Source organism: Sciurus carolinensis, chromosome 11 (assembly GCF_902686445.1).
Source record: "Sciurus carolinensis chromosome 11, mSciCar1.2, whole genome shotgun sequence".
Classification (NCBI taxonomy): Eukaryota; Metazoa; Chordata; class Mammalia; order Rodentia; family Sciuridae; genus Sciurus; species Sciurus carolinensis.
The window spans coordinates 1,017,801-1,039,523 of NC_062223.1; the positions used below are offsets into that span (position 1 = coordinate 1,017,801).

At 60.6% G+C, this 21,723-nt stretch overlaps 1 protein-coding gene across 1 annotated transcript in view; it reads left to right on the forward strand.

The window, feature by feature from the left end:
• The first annotated feature begins 8,179 nt into the window (after positions 1-8,179).
• Positions 8,180-21,723, forward strand: part of LOC124958408 (mucin-5B-like) — a 34,661-nt gene continuing 21,117 nt past the window's right edge. The window contains exons 1-25 of the mRNA XM_047516412.1: positions 8,180-8,249; positions 10,447-10,518; positions 10,922-10,990; positions 11,260-11,521; positions 11,643-11,757; positions 11,896-11,986; positions 12,222-12,328; positions 12,832-13,033; positions 13,436-13,561; positions 13,942-14,059; positions 14,141-14,279; positions 14,522-14,632; positions 14,906-14,975; positions 15,343-15,480; positions 15,814-15,978; positions 16,197-16,291; positions 17,157-17,283; positions 17,535-17,790; positions 18,584-18,642; positions 18,905-19,005; positions 19,270-19,421; positions 19,723-19,861; positions 19,932-20,045; positions 20,880-21,059; positions 21,401-21,640. Of these exons, the coding sequence (XP_047372368.1) occupies positions 8,180-8,249; positions 10,447-10,518; positions 10,922-10,990; positions 11,260-11,521; positions 11,643-11,757; positions 11,896-11,986; positions 12,222-12,328; positions 12,832-13,033; positions 13,436-13,561; positions 13,942-14,059; positions 14,141-14,279; positions 14,522-14,632; positions 14,906-14,975; positions 15,343-15,480; positions 15,814-15,978; positions 16,197-16,291; positions 17,157-17,283; positions 17,535-17,790; positions 18,584-18,642; positions 18,905-19,005; positions 19,270-19,421; positions 19,723-19,861; positions 19,932-20,045; positions 20,880-21,059; positions 21,401-21,640 (3,318 nt within the window). The remainder of the gene's footprint in view (positions 8,250-10,446; positions 10,519-10,921; positions 10,991-11,259; positions 11,522-11,642; positions 11,758-11,895; positions 11,987-12,221; positions 12,329-12,831; positions 13,034-13,435; positions 13,562-13,941; positions 14,060-14,140; positions 14,280-14,521; positions 14,633-14,905; positions 14,976-15,342; positions 15,481-15,813; positions 15,979-16,196; positions 16,292-17,156; positions 17,284-17,534; positions 17,791-18,583; positions 18,643-18,904; positions 19,006-19,269; positions 19,422-19,722; positions 19,862-19,931; positions 20,046-20,879; positions 21,060-21,400; positions 21,641-21,723) is intronic.

Here is a 21,723-nt window from a genome sequence, read left to right on the forward strand (position 1 = left end):
TGTCAATCAAGAAAATCTCTTTTAAAACTTTAGTGAAGTGGGGGAGAGTGTTGGGGAAGATATTGGCTAAATTATATAGTTATACTGCGTCCATGCACAATATATAACAACAAATCCCATAATTATGTACAGCTATAATGTGACAATAAAAATGCTAAAAAAATTAGTGGAACACAAGCTAAAGGAACAGTATCTTCAGCAATCACACATGACAAGGAATAGTCTTTGCAAAACTAGATTAGAAACATCTGAAAAACAGTGGACTTCTATAGCCTTTAACAAGAAGAAAGAAGAAAAAAGAATAACAACCATTAGAGAAGTGGTAGAATCCAATACCCAGGGTTACCACATAATAGTCAAATCCCTGATTTTCAACAATGAAAAAATCACAAGACTTATAAAGAAACAAGAAAACATGACCCATTCAAAGGAACAAAATTAACTGGTATAAATCATCTTTGAGCAAGTTCATACATTAATCCTAGTGGGCAAAGACTGTCGGACAACTGTCTGAAGTATGTTCAAAGGACTGAAGGAAAACATAAACAAAGAAACAAAGGAAATCAGTAAGAATGCATGCAGAAAGCCAGAAAATCAACAAAGAGATCAGAACCATAAAAAAAGAACCGAACAAAGATTCTGGGGTTGAAAAGCCTAATAACTGAAATGAAAGCATGGCTAAAGGGTTCAAAAGCAGACGTGAGCAGGCGGAAGAGATTCAGTGAAGCAGAACATAGGACAACTGAAGGTATCAAACCTGAAGAGAAGAAAGACAAGATCGGAGAAAAGAGAACAGAGCCTGAGGGATTGGCGGAGCAGCACGGGGGCCGACACACACTGCTGGAGTCCAGAGGAGAAGACAAAGGGGAGAAAGGTCGTCCAAAGGAGCAATGGCCAACAATTTCCTAAATCTGATGTAATACATGAATCTACAAATCCAAGAAGTTTGGCGAACTCCAAGTAGGATGAACTCTAAGAGATCCACCATGAGACACATGACAAACTGTCAAAAGAGAAAACAAAGAGTCTCAAACTCCATAAGGGAGAAGCGACATGCCGTATTTGAGGGCTATGGAACTAGCACCGGATTTGCCATCAGAAACCTGGGAGGGTGCTCTGGGGAGGTGGCTCAGTTGGTAGAGTGCTTGCCTTGCAAGCATGAGGCCCTGGGTTCAATCCCCAGCGCCGAAAGAAAGAAAGGAAGGAAGGAACCCGGGAGGGCAGGACAGTGGAGCATGTTTAAATCTCCAAGAGAAAAACCACCTGCCAAGAAGTCTATGTCTGGCAAAAGTGTCCTCCAGAAACCAGGGAAAGTCACGCCATCTTCAGGTCCACAGAGGCTGAGGGGCACATGGCTCCGGGACATTCCTAACAAGAAACACTGAGGGAAGTCCTCCAGGCCGAGATGGAAGGACACTAGACGGTAACTCAGGTACAAGAAGAAATACATCCAGCCAAACTAAATGCAGGGGAAAACATGAACGACCAGCATTATTGTCATTTTGCTTCATAACTGCACTTTTATTTTCAATAGGCTTTAAAAGGCAAATGCAGCCGGGCGTAGTAGGGCATGTCTATAATCCCAGCGACTTGGGAGGCCAAGGCAGGAGGATTATGAGTTCAAACCAGCCTCAACAACTTATTGCGGCCTTAAGTAACTCAGTGGGACCCTGTCTCTAAGTAAAATACAAAAAGGGGGCTGGGCATGTGGCTCAGTGGTGGAGTCTCCTGGGTTCTATCCCCAGGAGCAAAATTTCAAAAAAGGCACATGCATAAAAATAGTTCTAGATCTATGCTATTGGCTATCCACGGTTTAAAGATGGAATGTGTGACATGGAAGGGAAGGTGCCGCAGTGTCCCTTTGTATGTAATTGGAGCTGTTATCAGTTCAGATTAGACAACTGTAGCATGTGATCCCCAGAGTAACCTTGAAAAGAAGTCTACAGAATATAGAAAATCAGGTGGGACTCAAAACTCATCACTTCAAAAATTCAAGTAAACAAAAAGGGAATGAGGTTCCGAAAGAGCAGCAGACACAGGCAGCACGGTGAAGGCACGCGGAGCGCACTCTCTCCACAGTCACGGGCCTGACGTTGGGAGCACTCTCCACTGGGAGGGCAGGATGGGCAGGCCTGGGAAGGGAGCCCAGCACCTCGCTCAGACAGGCAGGACGCGGCAGGACCAAAGGAAGAAAGATGCTCCCTGCAGTGTCGCGGAAAGAGAGCCGCGAGGCCGGGCTACGGGGCAGGAAAACCCGCACGCAGGCTACGAGAGACCAAGAAGGACCTTGCGTGCCACTCGGGAGAGTCGGCTCAGCCTGTGAATGAGTGTGTGCCGGCCACACGGCGCTACCTGGGCTGAGGAGGTGCCAGCGGACCTCCGGCTGGGGCGCACACGCAACCCTCCCCAACGGCAGAGCACACGTCTCGAGCACACAAGCAACACGCTCCAGGACGAGCCACAGGCCACGCGCCCCAAGAGCCCAGCGAGACCATAGAGTGGGCTTTGCAACCACAGAGCATGAAGCAACAGAACAGGGAAGGACAAAGGGCCATCGCCAACACAGGTTGAACTTCGCACCCAGCACCCAGAGCATGGAGGAGGCGTCCCAAGGGGAGCCACCCCTACCTCAGGCTGGAGGGGACAAGGTGGCCCAGAAGTCCAGGGATCCTGAGCTCGGAAGAAGCAGGGAGTGCGGGGGGGCGGTGGGGGAGGCCTCGCAGTGGCCACCCGTCCTGCCCTGCCCCTGCGGGAGCCCCGAGAGGAAGGGACACTAGACCTAAAGCTGGTGGGCAGGTGGGCGGGTGGCCGAGGTCCCAGCAGTGGGAACGACAGCAGCGGGGGCAGCAGGACCAGAAGCGGTGCCCTGAACAGACCCAGGAAAGCAGGAGCTGTGGGTGGACAGGCTGAGAACAAAGAGCAGCTTCAAATGACTGAAGGCGGACGGGACGGGGAGTAGACGGCCGCTGGCCGGCCCCCGGACGGGGCTGACACCGCTCCCGGGTGTTTCTCAGGGGGATCTGCCAGCTGAAGACGGTGCACGGCGGCCTCTGTTCAGAGGGAGCACCCGTGCCTGCCGTGGAATCCTTTAGTTCACAGTTTTGAGTTCAAGTGCCAGTTCCCAGGGACAGAGGCAGGGACGGAGGACCCGAGCGCAGCAGGGAACTACAACCTGCACCAGGGCTGCCGCGTCCAGGCCTCTGCTGAGCAGCAGCTCTTGACAACGGGCTCCTGGTGCCGCAGGGAGCCCCAGACAGGAGCTGTGAAGAGGTCACAAGGGCCTTTCATAGAGAACAGCGCCCGGAGTCTGACCTCCCAACTACCAGACCCTGTACAAGAGAACTTGCCGGGCCAGCTCTGCGGTCAGTGTCTCCATCCCAGCGCAGTGCTCCACCTGAACCCAGCTTTCTCTTGACATCCATCACCCCTTGCTGGTGTCTTGGGTTCAACTGTGCAGGTTGCGCAAAAAGGGACACTCCTGCCCACTTACAGAGATAAAACGATCCCGAGAGGGCACGGTGAGCAGCACAGGCCACCGTCAGACACCCTGGCCGGGACGCCCCTCCCAGGACGCCACCTGAAGGTCAGTTCTGAGGGGGACAAACAGCGGAAGCACAGCTACCAGGGAGACCGAGCTGGAACCCTCCAGGAGAGGTCCCAGGACCCCACAGCTCCGTGGGAACACCGCTGACTGTTTAAGGAAGTGACTCCAGTGCTTCTCAAGCTTCCAGAACACTGAGAAGAAGGGAGGCTTCGAAGTCCGCTGATGGAACCCTCCCAGGGCACTGCAGGAAGGGAGGAGAGAGAGCAGCATCCCCCGCACACGTATGCAGAGAGCCAGGCTAGCGGACTAACTCAGCAGCATTTAAAGCAGCGACTGCCGTGGTCAAGTGGCTCTATCCCTGGGAGGCAAGGATGGCTTGCGGTAGGGAGATCAACCAACAACAGGTGCCCTTCAACAGAAGGAAGGCCAGAGGACTCACACAGAAAGCTGCGTGCTGGGAGTCCCGACCCGGGAGGGGAGCGCTGAATGCACAGACTTCCGTGGCTGAGACCACTCCTCTTCCTCCAGGGTCCCAGCAGAAGTGGAGCTCTAGCTGGGGCAACAAGGCAGAAGGAAGGACCCGCCACCCAAATACAAGCAAGTGACGTGAACGTGTAGGCAGAACACCCTAAAAACTCCACAAAGGCTCATTCAAGCTAATAGAAGCAGATGTTACCCGGAGAATCCAGATTCCATGCAACCCGAAACAAATTCCAATGGTGCACTGTGTAGGACTAGAAAAATCCATCCTAAAATTATATGGGATCTCTTAGGACCCTGAGGAGCCAAAATATTCTCGAGGAAGAAGAACAAGGTTGGAGGACTCACACTTGCTGATTTCAGCAGGAGTTACACCTCGTATGGCCCGTCGAGTCCAGACTTGTCTGCAAGACCTCTCCGTCTTTCCAACACACGGTCCTGGAAAAACTGGAAGTGCACGTGAAGAGGCAAGCTAGACCCTCACCTCACCCCCGCGGGCTCAAGAACCCACAGCGCGGCCCAGGGGCAGGTGCAAGAGCTGGAGCCATGAGGCTCCCGATGAGAGCAGAGAGCCCGTGACCATGGACCTGGCAGTGACCTGTCGGATATGACAACAGAACACAAGTGGACAGGAGGTACACGGGGCCGGCAGCGCCCAACAGGCGAGAAGACGAGAGCAACGGCAAACGCCTGCAGCTCGCCTCCCTGAGAAGGATCAACACCTGAGACACGGAGAGAGCTACACAACCAAGGCCGCAAAACACAAAACCCACGCGACAGTGGACAAAGGACTCGAGCAGACGCTGTCCCGAAGGACAGTGGGCACGTGGAGAACCTCAGGGAAGGCACGCTGCACAGAGCCTGCCCTGACCCAGCACGACACGCCAGCTGCTGGGGACGCAGCGACGGCGTCCTTGTGGGGGAACGTGAAAGGGAGGGGCTGCCGTGGCGGAGGGCGGCTGCTCCAAGCCACGCGCGGCCTGCTGCCCACTCCTGGCACCACCAGGGCCGGAGAGCCAGGGCCGTCACCCCAGCACTATTCACAGCACCAGGGCCCTTGGCCACGTGGAGAGCCCCTCGTGGCGGCTGAGCCCTCAAGGGCTGGCCACTGGGGTCGAGGGCTGAGCAGGGCTGAGCAGCTGGTGACAATGGGTGGTGGCCTGGGCCGGTGGCAGCTGCAGCAAGAGGTGGCTTATGCTGGGGGTGGCCTCTGGAGGGGACTGGGAACGTGTTATGGCCCCCGGGGTCTGGCAGGCCCTCACTCCTGGGGAGATGATTCCAGAGTGGCCTCTGCGTGACCCTGGGGTCTTTGTCCGGGGGCCTAAGCTCTGCATAGGCCCCTTTGTCCTGCTTTGTCTGGGCTCACAGGCTCAAATAATGGACAGGGACTCGCCCCAGGGCAGGGCCACAGGGCAGAATCCTGGCACGGCCCTGGGGGCTGCTAGCCAGCTCCCCCTTCCCAGCAGGAACAGCCGTGTCCCTTCCTCCTTACCTCTGCTCCCTGCTCCTTCAACTGTGAAGAGGTAAACTGACCCCGCAGGCTGAGCAAACAGGCCAGGTGGCCAGCCACATCCGGGAGTCTCAATAGCCGTGACCCTGCCCGGCCACACTGGGCCTGTCCTGCCCTGTCCACCTGAGGGTGCCAGGCGGGACGAGGGCAGGACCTGGACTGGGGGCTGCAGCTGCCCCTCACCATGAGCCTTTGTTCAGTGCTAGGCCCCAGAAGAGTGCCATCCAGGAGAAGGTGGGCAGGGACGGGCAGGACATCCTGGCTCCAAGAATGGGTGAGGCACACTGGATCCCAGCTCAGCAAGGATGGAGGCACCAAGGGCTTGAGCAGGGGAGAGGGAGCCAGTCAGCCAGGCCGTGGGCATATGCCTACCCAATACCTGGGGCAGTACCCAGGTATTACTGGGCACCAGCTGTTTTCCCAGCCTGTGGGGAGACTGAGGAGAATGGGGTCCAGCAGGTGAGCAGCCCGCGAGCACAGACGGCCCAGGTCATGGGTGGGGTCCTTCCAGTTCTGCAGCAATGCCCCTGGCAGTGAGCTGGACATGAAGGAGGACTTTGGAGACCCTGCAAACCTTGACCCTGGGACCTGCTACTTGGGAAATGACGGGGTGGGGAGTGGCCAGTTGGAACACTTGCCTGGGGGTCCTGGGGAGGAGAGGCCAGAGCCTGCGCTGACCTGGGACAGCCCAGGACCAGGACAGGCTGCCATATGGGATCCTGAGGCCTCCCCATAGTAGACCTGCATTAAAGGAACAGTGGACAAAGGGAAGGGCAGGTCCCAGCCTGACCAGAGCCTTGGTGAGCCCAGGGGCAATCTGTGGGGCCACTGGCCAACCAAGGGATGATAGTCAGCAAAACGTGTCAAAACCTTTTGAAAATAGTATTGTGGTAAAACACAAGACACAGAAGTTCCCATCTCAACCATGTTCTGTGACAGGGGCACTGGGCACTGATGCTGTGTGGCCGTCACCCTGTCCCAGCTGGAGCTCTTCCCCAGGGGACGCTGCTCCCGCCCCAGCCCGGCTCCTCCTCCTTCGTGTCTGTGAATCAACACAGAAGGGACCTCCAGAGGACCTCCCATCTCCTGGTGGCTGTGGGTGATGCTGTCAGGGTCACGGGTGCACCCGGGTCTGAGTCCCTGCTATCCATTCTCTGGGGCAAGTGCCTAGGAGTGGAGTCCCGGATCACACCGGATCCGGAGCGCCGGGCTGTTCGCTACAGTGGCCATAGGTCTTGCCAGCCCACCCTCGGCGCGCGAGCTTGTTTCCCCAGGTCCTGGCCAGCATGGACTGTCTTCTCTCTCGTCACAGCCAGCCGAGGGGCTGTGACGTGGTTCCAAGGTTTCAGGATGGGTTACCGTTTTCTGAGCAATCCTGCCTCTTCAAATGCATCCTCAGAAATACAGACACAGGGGAGCAGTGTGGGTCTCCCGAGATGCTGACTTCGCAGCTAGCAAACCAAGCAAGCCTAGAAAACACCCGAGAGCCGGTGGTAAGGCCACAGGCCCGGGTGCTCCCGACCCAGGGTCCATGGCAGGGCAGGTTCTCGGACTGCGAGACAGAACAGAAAGCCCGAGTGTGCGTAGACAGGAAAGAAGCGCTGAGCCATGCGTCCGCTGCGTCTAGACAGGGCGCTGGCAGCGCCTCCCTGTGCCCAGGAAGCTTGGCAAGCACAATTGGGGCAGGCGCTCCAGGCCTCTGTTTGGGCAGGGTGGGCAGTGGGGCCAGCAGACCCTGGCGGCCCCCAAGGGCTCCCACCACCACCAGAGCCTGACCAGAGCCTTGGTGAGCCCAGGGGCAATCTGTGGGCCCACTGGCCAACCAAGGGATGATAGTCAGCAAAACGTGTGCGCAGCACCTGGCACCTGCTGAGGCCGCAGTGGCTCTGGGACCCCAGGAGACTGGAAGACCCTTTGCTACCCACACAGGTGTCGCAAGCTGGCGCTGGAGGAGGTGGAGCCGAACAGGATGCTGGACGTGGGAAGCTTCTGTCTTGCCCTGGCTGGCCAGCCTTGGGCCTCTTTCCCCTTCAGCTTGAACCCTGCAGCCAAGTGAAGCCCAGTGCCTTCCCTGGGGTCTCTGCACGTGGGCCCTCCACCCAGGAAGCCCATGAGCCAGCAACACAGATCAGGTACACAGGACCAAGGGACATTCCCGAGCTGAGTAGGGGCCCCAGGGCCAAGCCATGACCCTGGAGAAGTGAGTCCAGCCCAAAGAGCCTCGTCACTCCTCAGGGACCCTGAGCTGACGCAGGCTGGGGCCTCCACCCCTCCAGCCCACTCCCTCTGCTGGCCGGCTTCCAGGAGGAGCTGAGATAGGGCAGGTCTGCAGCTGCCCTCCGCACAGCCCAGGGCTTTGCATCCAGAGCAGCCCTGACCAGGGCCCTGCCTTCTCCCTCCCAATCCTCAGAAGCTGCAGGGGGCGAGGGGCATCCTTGTCTGGTGGCGCAGAGCTGCAAATCCTTCCTCCTCCTGCCCGGGCCCCTCCCCAAGAGCAAACACACGTGGCAGCTCAGGGAGCGGGCAGTGCCCTGCCTGGCCTGAGGCTGGGCCAAGGTGCTCCACTACATAAACCCAGGCCCCCAGGGAAGGCGCACCTTGCCCCACATTCTCCTCGCCTGCCGGCCCACCGTGCCAGCCCCAGGATGGGCACCGGGAGCAGGAGCTGGGCACTGGTGTGGGCCCTCGAAGCCCTGCTCATGGTGTGGCCGGCAGGTAAGGCCAAAGCCCCTCGCCCTCTCGATGTTGTTTTCCCGCAGGGCAGCCCCACCTGGGCATTGTCCTGATCAGCTGGACACACTGCCCTCCCCATGTGTCTGACACCATGGCCTCCTGGCCTTATGGGACTCCTGGGTCCTCAGCCCATGTCCCACTTAGGCCAACATGGTGTCAGGAACGCAGAGACCAGCTCGGATGGGGGTGTTGGGGAGAAGGTGTGTCCTTTAGCCTCAGGGCAGGGCCCTTGGGGAAACCCCTTGGGGTCTTGGCCTCATGATGGGGCAGAAGAGGGCCATGAGCAAGGGGACATGGCTGGGGTCTCTCCGGGACTCTGGGAGGCCCAGTTTCACAGTGTGGAGGGGCAGCCCCCACATGGTCCTCTGCCCAGGACCAGCCTGTCCTCCACAGCTGGGGTAAGAGCCAGCAGGGGCCCCCACGGGGGCTGCGGCTTCTTGGTAAGGGGGACGCTATGTCTGGGTAATAGGGCTGGAGCCAGGTGGATGAGTGAGGTGCCCAGGTTGCTGGCTGAACCCAGGACTGACTGGGTTCCTGCCATCCTGCCCCCTGCCAGGCATCTGAAGCCACATGGCTGCACAACCTTGTCGGCCAGCTGTTGCTCTTAGCTGTCTACTCTTGGGAAAGTCACAGTGCCCATATTACTGTCAACAGGGGAAGATGTGGCTCCAGGGACTGGCCGACCCCTGGCAGGGCCCAGCAGAGAGCTGGCATGACTGCCTGGGGCCCAACGTCCTCTGCTCTGCTACCTTTGGAGCTCGGGGCCTGGGCAGACGTGAGGCCGGCTCCCAGGAGAGGGGGTTCTTACAGGCCTGGCGCTGGGGTGATTCCTTCCCTAGGGCCTGGGGAAGCTGTGGAGGCCCTGCCTGCTGCCCGGTTTGCATGCTGGCCTGCTCGGCTCAGCCATGTGCCCCCCCCAGGCTATTGGGGGCCACGTAGCCTGGGCCCATCCCCTGAGGAGGGTGGGCCTGACTAATGAATGGCTTCCTCCTCTAACTCACTGGCTCTTGGGGGCAAATTAAGCCCAGAAGTGGGCTTGTTTTTGTCACAGCTATGGCTGGTGGAATAACCTGGGTCCCCTGGAGGGCTTCAGGCCTCTCTCTCCTGGACTCGTTAGGCTCATGATGGGGAGTGTGCATCCAGACCAGTTGTCGTGGGTGACTGACAGCTGGCATTTCTCTGCCCAAGCAATGGAGACACAGGTTGCCTGACCTGAGGAGGGCCTGCCTGGGGTGGATGCACACAGGTTTGAGGTGTTTGGTCCAGGTGCGTTCAGACACCCGAATCCTCATTCTTGGGGCTGAACCACCAGGTGGTGGCAGGGGCCAGCTGCTCTGGGGAGGGGCTGTGGGTCTGGGGCCAGGGTTACAGAGCGGGAGTGGCCGTGCTTCTTGGAAAGGCAGTCAAGCGGGGTCCTCGAGTATTAATGCATGGCCAGTCCCTGTGGCTTCCAGACTCCAGCAGGACTTGGCTGGGAAAATCAAACAGGAAGCCGAGCTGCTGTAGTGCCGTGTGACTGTGTCCAGGCCTGAGTGCCAGAGAGCGGACATGGTCCCTTGCAGAGCAGCTGGCCTGGCCTGAGCCCCTGGGGCCCGGAGCCCATGGGGTTGAACCTGCCCCTCGCCAAGCTCCCAGCGGTTGGGCTGGCGAGGCAGCCTGGCAGTTCAGACCGCTGTGGGCAACCATTCCTGCACTTGGAGAAGACCCTGTGCCACTCGACTCTGGCTCAGGGTTCCATCAGGACCTGGGTTGGTCTTAGGCTTCTGCTCACACTAGAAGCCTCCAGCTATGGTCCACCCTGAGAAAGCTGGCCTTTGTCCTCGGGACAGGAGGCATGGGGAACCCCCTGCTTGGACAGCCATGGTTCAGGGACCAAGACCATTTCCTGATTCCATTCTCTTCCTTGAGCCAGTGAGGGCATCTGCCCCGTCACTGAGAGAGGAGTGTCACCGGCAGAGCCGACTTTGCCTGGGGGCAGCACAGAGCTCCGAGGAAGCCAGCCAGCTCTGTGTGTCGAGTGGCAGGGCTGGGGCATACAGCAGTAGGGTTGGGGTTGCCAGGTCAAATCCCCCTTCAGTTCCCAGAGCTGCGGCATGGAGACTGGTCTCAGGCCAGAGCCTGGCATTGCCAAGGCTGCTGATGTCTGGCTTCTCTTTGACTCCCATTCCCTTTCCTGCAGAGACCCAGGGCCATGAGGAGCTGAGCGGGGGAAACACAGAACCCCCCAGGGACAATCATAGGAGAAATGGTGGTATGTGTCCCAGGTTCTGGGTGTGAGGGCTCCTGAACAGGCAGAGGGCTCCGGTCAGGCAGGGAGAGACCTTTTCACATAGCCAGGTGTCCCACTGAGACCCTCCTGGACAGGGCCAGGCATAAGGGGGTCCAGAGAAGCCTCAGGGGCTCATGTGCACATGCACATACTCAGGCCCACACTCACATACGACTCCTGCAAACAGAAACACGGGGCAGGAGCAGTTCCCGGGCAGACAGGGTCCAGGAGGGTCCAGGGATGAGCAGTGAGGAACAGGACAGCCCCACCACCTGGACCAGCCCATTAGTGCTGGGCTCCTGATGTCCCAGGGTGGGTATTGCAGAGGGCAGGGCTTGGGAAGGGTGTCCCCAGCCACTCTGAGTGACCTGGTCCTCACTTACAGCCCACCTCACATCTTCGTCCGCCTGGCCTGTGACCTTTCCACCTATCACCATCGTACCTAGCACCAGCGGTAAGTAGGCGGCACCCCCATCAGCTGGGGGTGGGGGTTGCAGACCTGGGGGTCAGGGTGGTATGGTGTAGGGCAGCTGGGCAGCCCTGGACAGCCCTGTGGACAGCTGCTGAGCACCCTGTCACAAGTGGAGGGCTGGTGAGTCAGCGCAGATCAGGGGCAGTGTGGTGGCCAGCTTCTCTGCTCCAACACAGGTGTCTGGTCTCTGTGGGGCTGGCACAGAGTGGGCAGTGGGGTGTGGGGTGGTGACGTGCAGTGGTTCCCCACAGCCCTGAGCCCGTTGCACAACGGGCGGGTGTGCAGCACCTGGGGCGACTTCCACTACAAGACCTTCGACGGTGACGTCTTCCGCTTCCCCGGCCTCTGCAACTACGTGTTCTCCGCCCACTGCGGAGCCGCCTACGAGGACTTCAACCTGCAGTTGCGCCGCAGTCACGAGGGCTCCAGCTCCACCATCAGCCGCATTGTCCTCAAGGCCCAGGGGCTGGTGCTGGAGCTGTCCAATAGCTCTGTCCTCATCGATGGGCAGCGGTGAGCAGGGCCCTGGGGACCCACCGCCACCAAGACTCCCGGGTGGGGCCAGGACCAGAGCTGGAAGGGCGCTGGGACCCAGCCATGCCCTGCTGAGGGAGGACCGGAACTTTCTGCCCAGGGAGGAGCTGCCCTACAGCCGAGCCGGCTTCTTGGTAGAGCATAGCGGTGACTATGTGAAGGTCACCGTCCAGCTGCTGCTGACCTTTCTGTGGAATGGGAAAGACAGTGCCCTGGTGAGCAGCCCCATCACAGGGACCTACAGGGGCTGAAGGGAACTTCTCCGGCCCTCAGGGTGGGTGTGAGGGAGGGCATCCCAGCAGGCCCTGGAGCCAGGGACCCTGTGGCTGGAGCTGGCCCTGTTCTGCCCGCAGCTGGAGCTGGACTCCAAGTATGCCAACCAGACGTGTGGGCTGTGTGGTGACTTCAACGGGTTCCCAGCCAGCAATGAGTTTTTTGTCCACAGTGAGTGCTGTCTGGAGGCCAGGGTGCCCAGTCAGCCAAGGGCCAGCAGCCCCAGGGAAGCTGGGGAGGGGAGTTGGGCAGGGGCACTGGCATGGAGGGAGGTAGGGTGGGGATGCCATTTAGGGGATGTGGAATTCTGGGTGTGGGCAGAAGGTATCCTGTCGGCTGCTTCAGGGGGACAGCGCCCACCTGCCCAGCTCCCACGCCTGCCCACACTGTGCTTTCCCTCTGCCAGACACCAGGCTGACCCCTTTCCAGTTTGGGAACCTGCAGAAACTAGATGGTCCCACGGAGCAGTGCCCGGACCCCCCGCCCTCACTGGCCAACAACTGCACATACGAGGTGCGTACTTTCTCCACGGGACCCCAAGGCTTGGGGACAGCAGGAGACCTTCGCAGCTGATGTGGGACCATGGTGCAGGCAGTCTGAGGTGTGAGGAGCATCTTTGTGTGATGGAAGAGAGCAGGTCTCTGGGTCCCAGGGAGGCAGGCAGCCCAGCTCCCACCAGCAGGACAGGATGGGCACGGGAAGTCACGGGCACCTGGGGCACAGGCGCTCCAGGTGGGTGGCATGCACAAGAAGCCCGTGTGCCCATCCACGGAAGCAGATGTGTGCCTGCCTCCACAAGGTTGGGCCAAGGACGCACTCGGAGATCCTGGAACAAGAACCTGCTACCAATAGCACAGAGGACTCCTCCTTTGGATGTGGCCTGGAATGGGTAGGTGGGCGGATGGGTGGATGGAAGGGACCTAGAAGTAAAGGAGGGGCTCCTTGGCCTGGTCTGTAAGGGGCAGTGTCCCCAGACAAGCACAGTGGCAATCCTACGGCCTCCCTGTGCTCCCCAGGAGGACATCTGCCACTGCACCCTGCTGGGCCCGGCCTTCGCTGAGTGCAATAAGCTGGTGGATGCCCACGCATATGTGGCTGCCTGTGTCCAGGACCTGTGCCACTGCCCCACGTGCCCATGTGCCACCTTTGCTGAGTATTCCCGCCAGTGTGCCCAAGCAGGGGGCCAGCCACAGAACTGGAGGGGCCCCAAACTCTGTCGTGAGTGCTCCTGACAGGGCCCAGGGCAGGGTTACACTGGAGTCAGTGCCTGGCATCTGGTTGGAGACGGGCAGAAGAGATCATTCAGGGGCCAGTGGTCATTCAGGAGCAAGTGAGGAGAAAGGAGGGCAGGGGAGCCAGGGGAACCACACAGACGTGAGGCCTGGGGGCCGGGTCACAGCGGGGTCCTGACCCCAGGCACAGCAAGCAGACACTGCCTCAGGACTGGGTTGGGGTGGGAAGGAGGGCAAGTGGGAGGCCAGACACGCCCCACCTCCTGCCTCTCCCAGAAGACAGCATGCTGGAGACCTTGGTGGACATGGAGGTAGGGAAGGGGCAGCCCCAGTGGACCAGCGAGGTTGGGATGGGACACCTGGGCTCAGCACCACCTCTCCTTGGCAGCGCGGACGTGTCCCCTGAACATGCAGCACCAGGAATGTGGCTCGCCCTGTGTGGACACCTGCTCCAACCCCCAGCGCTCCCAGCTCTGCGAGGACCACTGTGTGGCCGGCTGCTTCTGCCCTCCAGGCAGGCCCTGTGCCCTGTGCCCCACCCTGGACGCCTTTGGGGTCACTGTCTCCAACATCTGACCCCAGCATTCCCTGAGGGCCCAGGACAGACCCTCCTCACTCAGGAGGGCGGGTGGGCCCTGCCTAGGGTCAAGGTTGGGGTGGACACTGACTATTTAGAAGCCAGAGACCTGATGGCCTGTGTCACAGAGCCCAGGAACCAGGTGGAGAAGCAGGCCAAAGGACACAGTGCTCTCCCCAAGCCACTGGGGTCAGGCAGGGGCAGTGCCCTGGTCTGGGGCTCTTCTTAGAGACAAGGTGCCCCCACGCCTGGGAAGGTGATGGTTCTCTGTGCCTCTCGTCCCCATCTGTGCTCACCAGCCCTCACCCCGTCCCCAGGCACGGTGCTGGACGACATCACACACTCTGGCTGCCTGCCTCTGGCCCAGTGCCCTTGCACCCATAGCGGCCACACCTACATGCCCGGGACCTCCTTCACTACCACCTGCAGCTCCTGGTAGGCCCCCTGGCCTCGACAGGGTGTGAGGGGTGGGCCCGCCTCTTCCCTACCCCTGCTGCTTATGGTCTCCCCACCCAGCACCTGCTTTGGGGGCCTCTGGCAATGCCAGCACCAGCCATGCCCTGGCACCTGCTCCGTGCAGGGCGGGTCCCACGTGTCCACCTATGACAAGAAGCGGTATGACGTCCACGGGGACTGCAGCTACATCCTGTCCAAGGTGCGGCCCCCAGCAGGCCTCCGGGGACCCTCAGGCCTTCCACCCTCGGGAGGGCTCCCTGACAGCCATCTGCTGGGGGCACTCCCTGCTGGGAGGGAAGCCCAGGCCCTGGGACAAGCTGCCTGGAGGTGACCTGGTGCCCGAGGCCACTTTTCCATGGGGTCACATACAGCCCTCATGGGCACTGGGCACGGGGACGCCCCTGCCCAAGCTCAGCCCACACACTGGTGGTCTCCCAACAGAAATGTGCTGATGGCAGCTTCACTGTGCTGGCGGAGCTGCGGAAATGTGGCCTGACAGACACAGAGAACTGCCTCAGAGCAGTGACGCTCAGCCTCCACGGTGGGGACACGGTGAGGGACCTGTCCTGTGCACCAGCATGCACTGGCTGGGAGCGGCAGAGGTGGGCGGGCCCTGGAGATGAGTCAGATCCCCCACTTTAGCCCCCAGGGCAGCCACTTTCCAGGTGGACAGTTCTGGGGCCCATCACACCTGTCACCCTGAACTCCCCTCCCGGCTCCATCCCTGGGGGTCCCCAGACCAGAGCTTGCTTCCTTTTGGGTGGCCTGTGGGCCTGCCTGCCACAACGGCTCCTCCGGGCACTGACCACAGCCCCGCCCCTCCAGACCATCCGGATCCAGGCCAGTGGTGGCGTGTTTGTGAACTCCATCTACACCCAGCTGCCCGTGTCAGCAGGTGCGTGGCTTCCTGAGACGGCTGGGTCAGGGTCGGCACCTCCCAAGTAGGGTCCGTCCCTGAGCCCCGCGGGGTCCAGCTCTGCCCCAGCAAGTCCTTCAGGGTCTCTTATCTACAACGTGGGGGCAAGAAGTGTCCTGCCCCAGGATGCTGCGGGGACCCTGTCTAGCATGGTCACTCCTGCCCTTTCAAGGGGGGTGAGCAGTCACTCATGACCCGTGAATGCTGTGGGTCACGGGCATGAGAGCGCCTGACATGCTTCAGGAGCTAGCGGGGTGGCTGGGTCCAGTTGCACCTGTCCCAGGCAGCACTTCCTGTCTGGCTAGCCAGGCTTCTGGCACCCCTGACGAGCCCCCCTCCACCACAGCCAACATCACCATCTTCAGACCCACGTCCTTCTTCATCCTGGTGCAGACGGGCCTGGGCCTGCAGGTGCAGGTGCAGCTGCTGCCTCTCATGCAGGTGTATGTCAGGCTGGACCCCACCCACCATGGCCAGATGTGCGGTGAGGCCCTGGCAGCTTTGGGGCTGTGCTGGGGGCAGGGTCTGGACACAGTTGAAGGCCATGGGTGGACACAGGCTGGCAGTGGACAGGGAGTGGTGAAGACCAGTGTTAGCCCAGGACACTTGACAGCTGATTGGTGGCCAGGGAAGTGACCAGAAAGCACAGAGAGCAAGCTGTGCTGCCCCAACTCAGGCCAGCCTCCACACAGCTTATCTGCAGAAGGGTCTGGAAGCAAACCCTAGGGGGGCTCTCCCTTTTATCTGCCTTGAGGGCCCGGGAGGACAGGATAGGAGGGACAGCCTGCCATACCTGCTGCCTGGCTCCTGCCCCCAGGCCTGTGTGGGAACTTCAACCAGAACCAGGCTGACGACTTCATGGCCCTCAGCGGGGTGGTGGAGGGCACGGGGGCCGCCTTCGCCAACACCTGGAAGACCCAGGCTGCCTGCCCCAATGCCAAGAGCAGCTTCGAGGACCCCTGCTCGCTCAGCGTGGAGAACGGTACCCTCTCCCCCACAGACCTCCCGGGGCAGCCCTGCCTTACCCCTTGGCTACAGGGACTGCAGCAGGGCCTGAGTGGCCCTACCTCGGCAGGACAGCATGGGGGTTAGAGCTAGGGAGGGAGGCGCCCGGGGCATGACAGTGGAAGCCCCACATTCCAGCCCCATTCCCTGGCCGAGAGGCCAGTGAGGGCAGTGGCCACTTCCCTCCCTCTCCAGAGAACTACGCCCAGCACTGGTGCTCACTGCTGACCAACCGCACAGGCATCTTCTCAGCCTGCCACTCCACTGTCAACCCCTCAGCCTTCTACTCGGTGAGCCTCCATGAGCTGCTGGGGTGGGCTCTGGGAGCACCCTGCCTCATCCAGGGCCTCGGCCCACCCACCACTGCCTCCCACGGATTGGGAGGGCCCTGGAGTGAGGACTGCCCACCCTGGAGCTGACGGAGGACATGGCATGTGGTTAGAAGCAAGAGTCCTGGAGGCTCTAGGAGAGGGTCCTCCTGGTCTCAGGCTCCATGTGGACATCTGCTCTGTGTCCCAACTCCACTCTCATGAGGACACCATCACAGGAAGAGGGCCACCTCGTTGTCTTGACTTTACTCTGTTCCATCTGCAAAGACCCCCTTTGCACCCTTGGCTTGTGCACAGGAACTGGGAGGGGCTCCAGGCATCGTTTTGCAGACAATTCAACCCACAAAGGGTGGCTCGGGGACACTTTTAAGTCCAAATTTCCAAAGCACACGTGACTCCAGCCCTGGGGTATTCTCTGGGTGACAGGGCCAGGCTTACCTCCAGACCCATCCTGTTAACACTCCCTCGCACCAGATCCTGCCTATCCTATCCCCTCCCCACCTATCCATGTCCCCCACATGCGGTTCAGGCCGAGTGAAGTACCTCCATGCAAGTTGGGCCTGTCCCTATCCCATGGACCTGGTCTTACCAGCCCCCACCTGGCCCTCAGGGCGGACTGCTCTGCTAGCCTGCTGCCACTTCTCCAGGTGACCTCAAACTCTGTCCCTAACATGAGGCCTGGGCCACCCCTCAGGGAGGCCCTTCTGTCAAGTCCCCCACATGGCCATCTGTCTTTGAGTCCTGACCCTGGTGGATGAGGGTGGGAAGAACGAGTGGGGATGAGGGCCTGGGGTCGGGGGGCCTGACGCCCGCGGCTCTGCCCCAGAACTGCGTGTTCGACACCTGCAACTGCGAGAAGAGCGAGGACTGCCTGTGTGCGGCCCTGTCCTCCTACGTGCAGGCCTGCGCGGCCGAGGGCGTGCTGCTGCGCGGCTGGAGGGCCGGCGTCTGTGGTGAGTGCTAGCTGGGCACCCCTCAGGGGAGGGCTGTCCCCTCGACAGCCATCGGGCCTCACTGGTGAGAGTGGGGTTTGGGGGTCCTGGTGGGGGACAGCGATTGCTTACTGGATTCTTGGCCAGGAGCTTGGCATGTCTCCACCCAACCTTGTGAGGACCTTCACTGTTCCAGTCAGAGGAGGTGGGTGGGTGTTGGGCCGGGCTGCCAGCCACTGACCTGTCCCTCGTCTTTGTCCCCTGTCCCACAGCCAAATACATGAGCAACTGCCCCAAGTCTCAAAGCTACAAGTATGCGGTGGACACCTGCCCGCCCACCTGCCGGGCCCTGAGTGAGGCCGATGCCACCTGCAGCGTCAGCTTTGTGCCTGTGGACGGCTGCACCTGCCCAGAGGACACCTTCCTGAATGAGGCAGGCATGTGTGTGCCGGCCCAGGAGTGCCCCTGCTACCTGCACGGCACCGTGGTGGCCCCCGGGGAGGTTGTGCAGGAACACGGCATGGTGTGGTAAGGACCGTGGACCCAGAGGGCCTGGGCTCCCTGAACCACCCCCCCTCCAAGCCACCCCCACACCTCATCGCCACCTCCAGGCAGGAAGGGTCTGGCTGCAGGACACTTCTGTGTGCTGACCCCCCAAGGGCTTTGAGAAATGAGGGGTCCAGGCTTGGGGAGGACACCTGCCAGGCCCTCTACCCAGCGGTCCTGGAGGTTGTGTGGGGCTCTCGGGGTCCAGAGAGGGGCTGGGGTGGCAGGGTGTGCCCTGACCCGGCTCTTGCCCTGGACTTGAAGGCTGTTCCTTCACAAGCCAAGTCAGTTTCCCTCACTGTGGCAAACCTAAGACAGTCGGCCTAGGAAGGTCCTGGGCTGGCTCTGCCGCCCTGTGAGGCGGCATGTTGTGGCAAACTTGCACCCTGCGTGAAGACGGAACCGGGGAGTGAGAGAGCAGCCAGGCTCCCAACACCACCTTCGAGGCCAGCCCCAGCGACCTTGCTGCTCCCGCACCTCCCCACAGCACCACAGACTGGCTGCCAAGTCTGTAGCATGCAGGCCTTTGGGTGACATTCTGGGTCCACCCTGTAGGACAAGTTGAGGGCCATGTCCTTTCCCTGTGTCCAGCTGCCTTCCTGAACATGCACCTGCCTTTTCAGGATCCGGGGCCTTCACAGAGGCCCAGCAGCAGGTGCTTCCTGCCTCTTCAGGAGGTGGTGAGGCCTGGACAGGGCCAGCACCTGGGGATGCAGGAAGCCTGGGTGGGTCTGTGGGAGACACTGGGTCCAGGACAGGGGTCTGTTTCTCGTAGCTCATGTGCAGATGGGAAGCTGAGTTGCCTGGGAGCCCTGACGCAGAAGACCACATTCGGTAAGGACCTGCCCTGTCCCAGCACCCCCAGGACCCATCGTCCCTACCTGGACCCTGCCACAGGCACAGCACAGAAGTGCTCCAGGTGCAGAAAGGGGTCTGTCCCACGGTGTGGCGGGTGCCCTTGAGGTTGCGGTCCTGGGCTGCACCACCTGGGCAGCATTGGCAGCAGTTCGGGCACTGGGGCAGAAGCTTGGTCAGCAGACTAGGGGTCCAGGGCCACCCCATCCCTGAGCCCTTCCCACATGCTTGGTCTTTCCAGGGTGTATGGCGCCAATGATGTATCTGGACTGTAGCAATGTCTCAGCGGGCACCCCGGGGGCTGAGTGCCTCCGAAGCTGCCACTCCTTGGACACGGACTGTGTGAGTCTTTCGGCCCACAGCCCAGCCCACAGCCCCAGTCCAGGTGGTGAGCTAGGGGGATGCAGCCTGTGATGATCCTGGGTCCTGATGCCTCTGAGGGGCCAGTGGCTGGGAGCTTTGTGGACCCAGATGCACCATACCTGTGTGGCTTCTGCCTGGACACTCCTAGGGTGGACAGTGTCCACTTGGTGTCCTACAACCCTGAATTGGGGCAAATGGTCAGGACTCTCCTAGTCCCTGACCAGGACCCCCTATGCCCCACAGTTCAGCACACATTGTGTCTCGGGCTGCGTGTGTCCCCCAGGGCTGGTGGCAGATGGGAGTGGGGGCTGCGTTGCCAAGGAGGACTGCCCCTGTATCCACAATGAGGCATCCTACAAGCCCGGGGCCACCATCCGGGTTGACTGCAACACCTGGTAAGTCTCAGTCCCTCAGAGGCAACAGGCCTGGAGGTTTCCACAGGAACAGTAGCCTGGACTGGCCTGGGTGTGGTGGGGCCTTGGCAGGTGGCCCAGGGGCTCACACTCACAGGACCCCATTCTTTGGAGGAGGGTCCTGGGTCTCTGACCCAAGGTGACTAGATGCATGCTCACAGCAAGGCTGCTCTCACCACCACTGTGCCCTGAGCCTGGAGGGGGCAGATCCAGCCAGGACAGGGATGGCCAGTGGCTTCCCAAGGCAAGCTCTGGGAGTAACCCCTGCCCCTACCACCTATAGCACCTGCAGGGACCGCCGGTGGGAGTGCAGCAGCCGGCCTTGCCTGGGCACCTGCATAGCCTACGGGGACGGCCACTTTATCACCTTCGATGGCGAGCGCTACAGCTTCGAAGGCAGCTGTCAATACACCCTAGCCCAGGTGGGTGCCCCCGTCTCTCCCCCAGGCTGGTCACTGGGGCCCATGACCAGCGTCATCTCTTCCTGTCTAGGACTACTGTGGGGGCAGTGGCAGCCCCAGTGGGACCTTCCGCATCACCACTGAGAACGTTCCCTGCGGGACCACAGGGACCACCTGCTCCAAGGCCATCAGACTCTTCCTGGGGGTGAGAGCACACAAGCAACCCCTGCAGTACCCTGGCCTGGGGACAGAACCCCAGGCTCTCCAGCCACAGCACCCTTCCCACAGTGCTTGGCCTTAAGGAACACACCCCAGCCCAAGACTCAGCCCTGCAGATCAGGGCTGCAGGGCCAGGCCCTCTGAGGCCTGGGAGGGCCCTTCCTGCCTCGTCAGTTCTAGGGCCCCAGGCGTCCTTGTCCTGCGGCCCGACTCCGGTCTCTGCCTGTCTACTCATGGCCCCCTCTGTGTGTCCTCTCCTCTCTCACTTGCAAGGACACTGCCACTGGATTCAGGGCCACCCAGGTAATTCAGGTTGATCCCATTTCAAGATCCTTCTTTGATTCATCTGCAAACACTCCTTCTCCCATTAGGTCACAGTCACATAGTCTGGGGATTCAACTGTGCACCAATTTTTCTGGGGGCTGCAATTCACCCTATCATGCCTGGGTACCCACTTCCAGAAAAAGGAGATCAGCATTCAAGCGGCAGAAAGAAGAGCTGCTGAATCGGGGGTGCTTCCCCCTCAAAGGGTGGGAGGAGCTGAGGAAGGCAGCAGCAGGACAGATGAGGGGAGCAAGGGAGTGGCACGGGGCAGGGGGCATGACAGAGTGGACCTTGGGGCTCCTCAGCCAGCATATGGCCTGATACTCCTGCAGCCTCCCCTGCCATCCTCTGGCCAGTCTCACCCCAACCAGGGTCCCTTACACCACAAGCCCCTTTGTGAGTGAACTCCCTGGCTGGAGAGGGGCCTCAGGGTCAATAGGACGACTTCTGACCCCTAGCAACCTGCAGCTGTTGCCCCTGTGTGCCTCCACTGCAGAGCTATGAGATGATCCTCCATGAGGGGGCCTTCAAGGTGGTGGAAAGGGGGCAGGGTGGGGATCTGCCCTACAAGATCCGCTACATGGGCATCTTCCTGGTCATCGAGACCCGCAGCGGGTTGGTTGTGTCCTGGGACCGGAAGACCAGTGTGTTCCTTGGTCTGCATCAGCATTACAAGGTAAGTGAAGGCCAGTCAAGGACTCCTCCTCACCTGGTCTGGTAGGAGAGACCACCCACACAGCCAGGTTCCAGAGTAAACAGTTGAGTCACAACCACCAACAGGTGCCTCGGAGCCTGGGAAGGCCACTGGCTCAGTCCGCTGGCCTTTGCCATGGCAGAGGACTGTGGGGAGTAGGTGCTGCCCACCTGCCCACTCCAAGACCTGCTTCATATCTTGTGCCCCTGCAAGTTCCCAGGGTGCTGCCCAGGGGAGCTGGGTGCCCTCCCTGTTCTGCTCCTGGGCCAGGCTCTGTGCTGCCTGCCCCAGCTGCCCAGGCTCTTCTCCTTGGGCTTCTGCAGGGCAGGGTCTGTGGCCTGTGTGGGAACTTTGACGGCAATGCCCTCAATGACTTCACCACACGGAGCCAGGCTGTGGTGAGCGACGCGCTGGAGTTTGGCAACAGCTGGAAGTTCTCCCCGTCCTGCCCGGACGCCCTGGTGCCCAAGGACCCCTGCACCACCAACCCTTACCGCAAGGCCTGGGCCCAGAAGCAGTGCAGCATCATCCACAGCGCCACCTTTGCCACCTGCCACTCCCAGGTAGGGCTCCAAAAGGCCCAGAGCACTGGACCTGGTATCAGGGTGGCAGTGTTACAGCCTCCTGGTAGGGCTGGGGTGCAGAG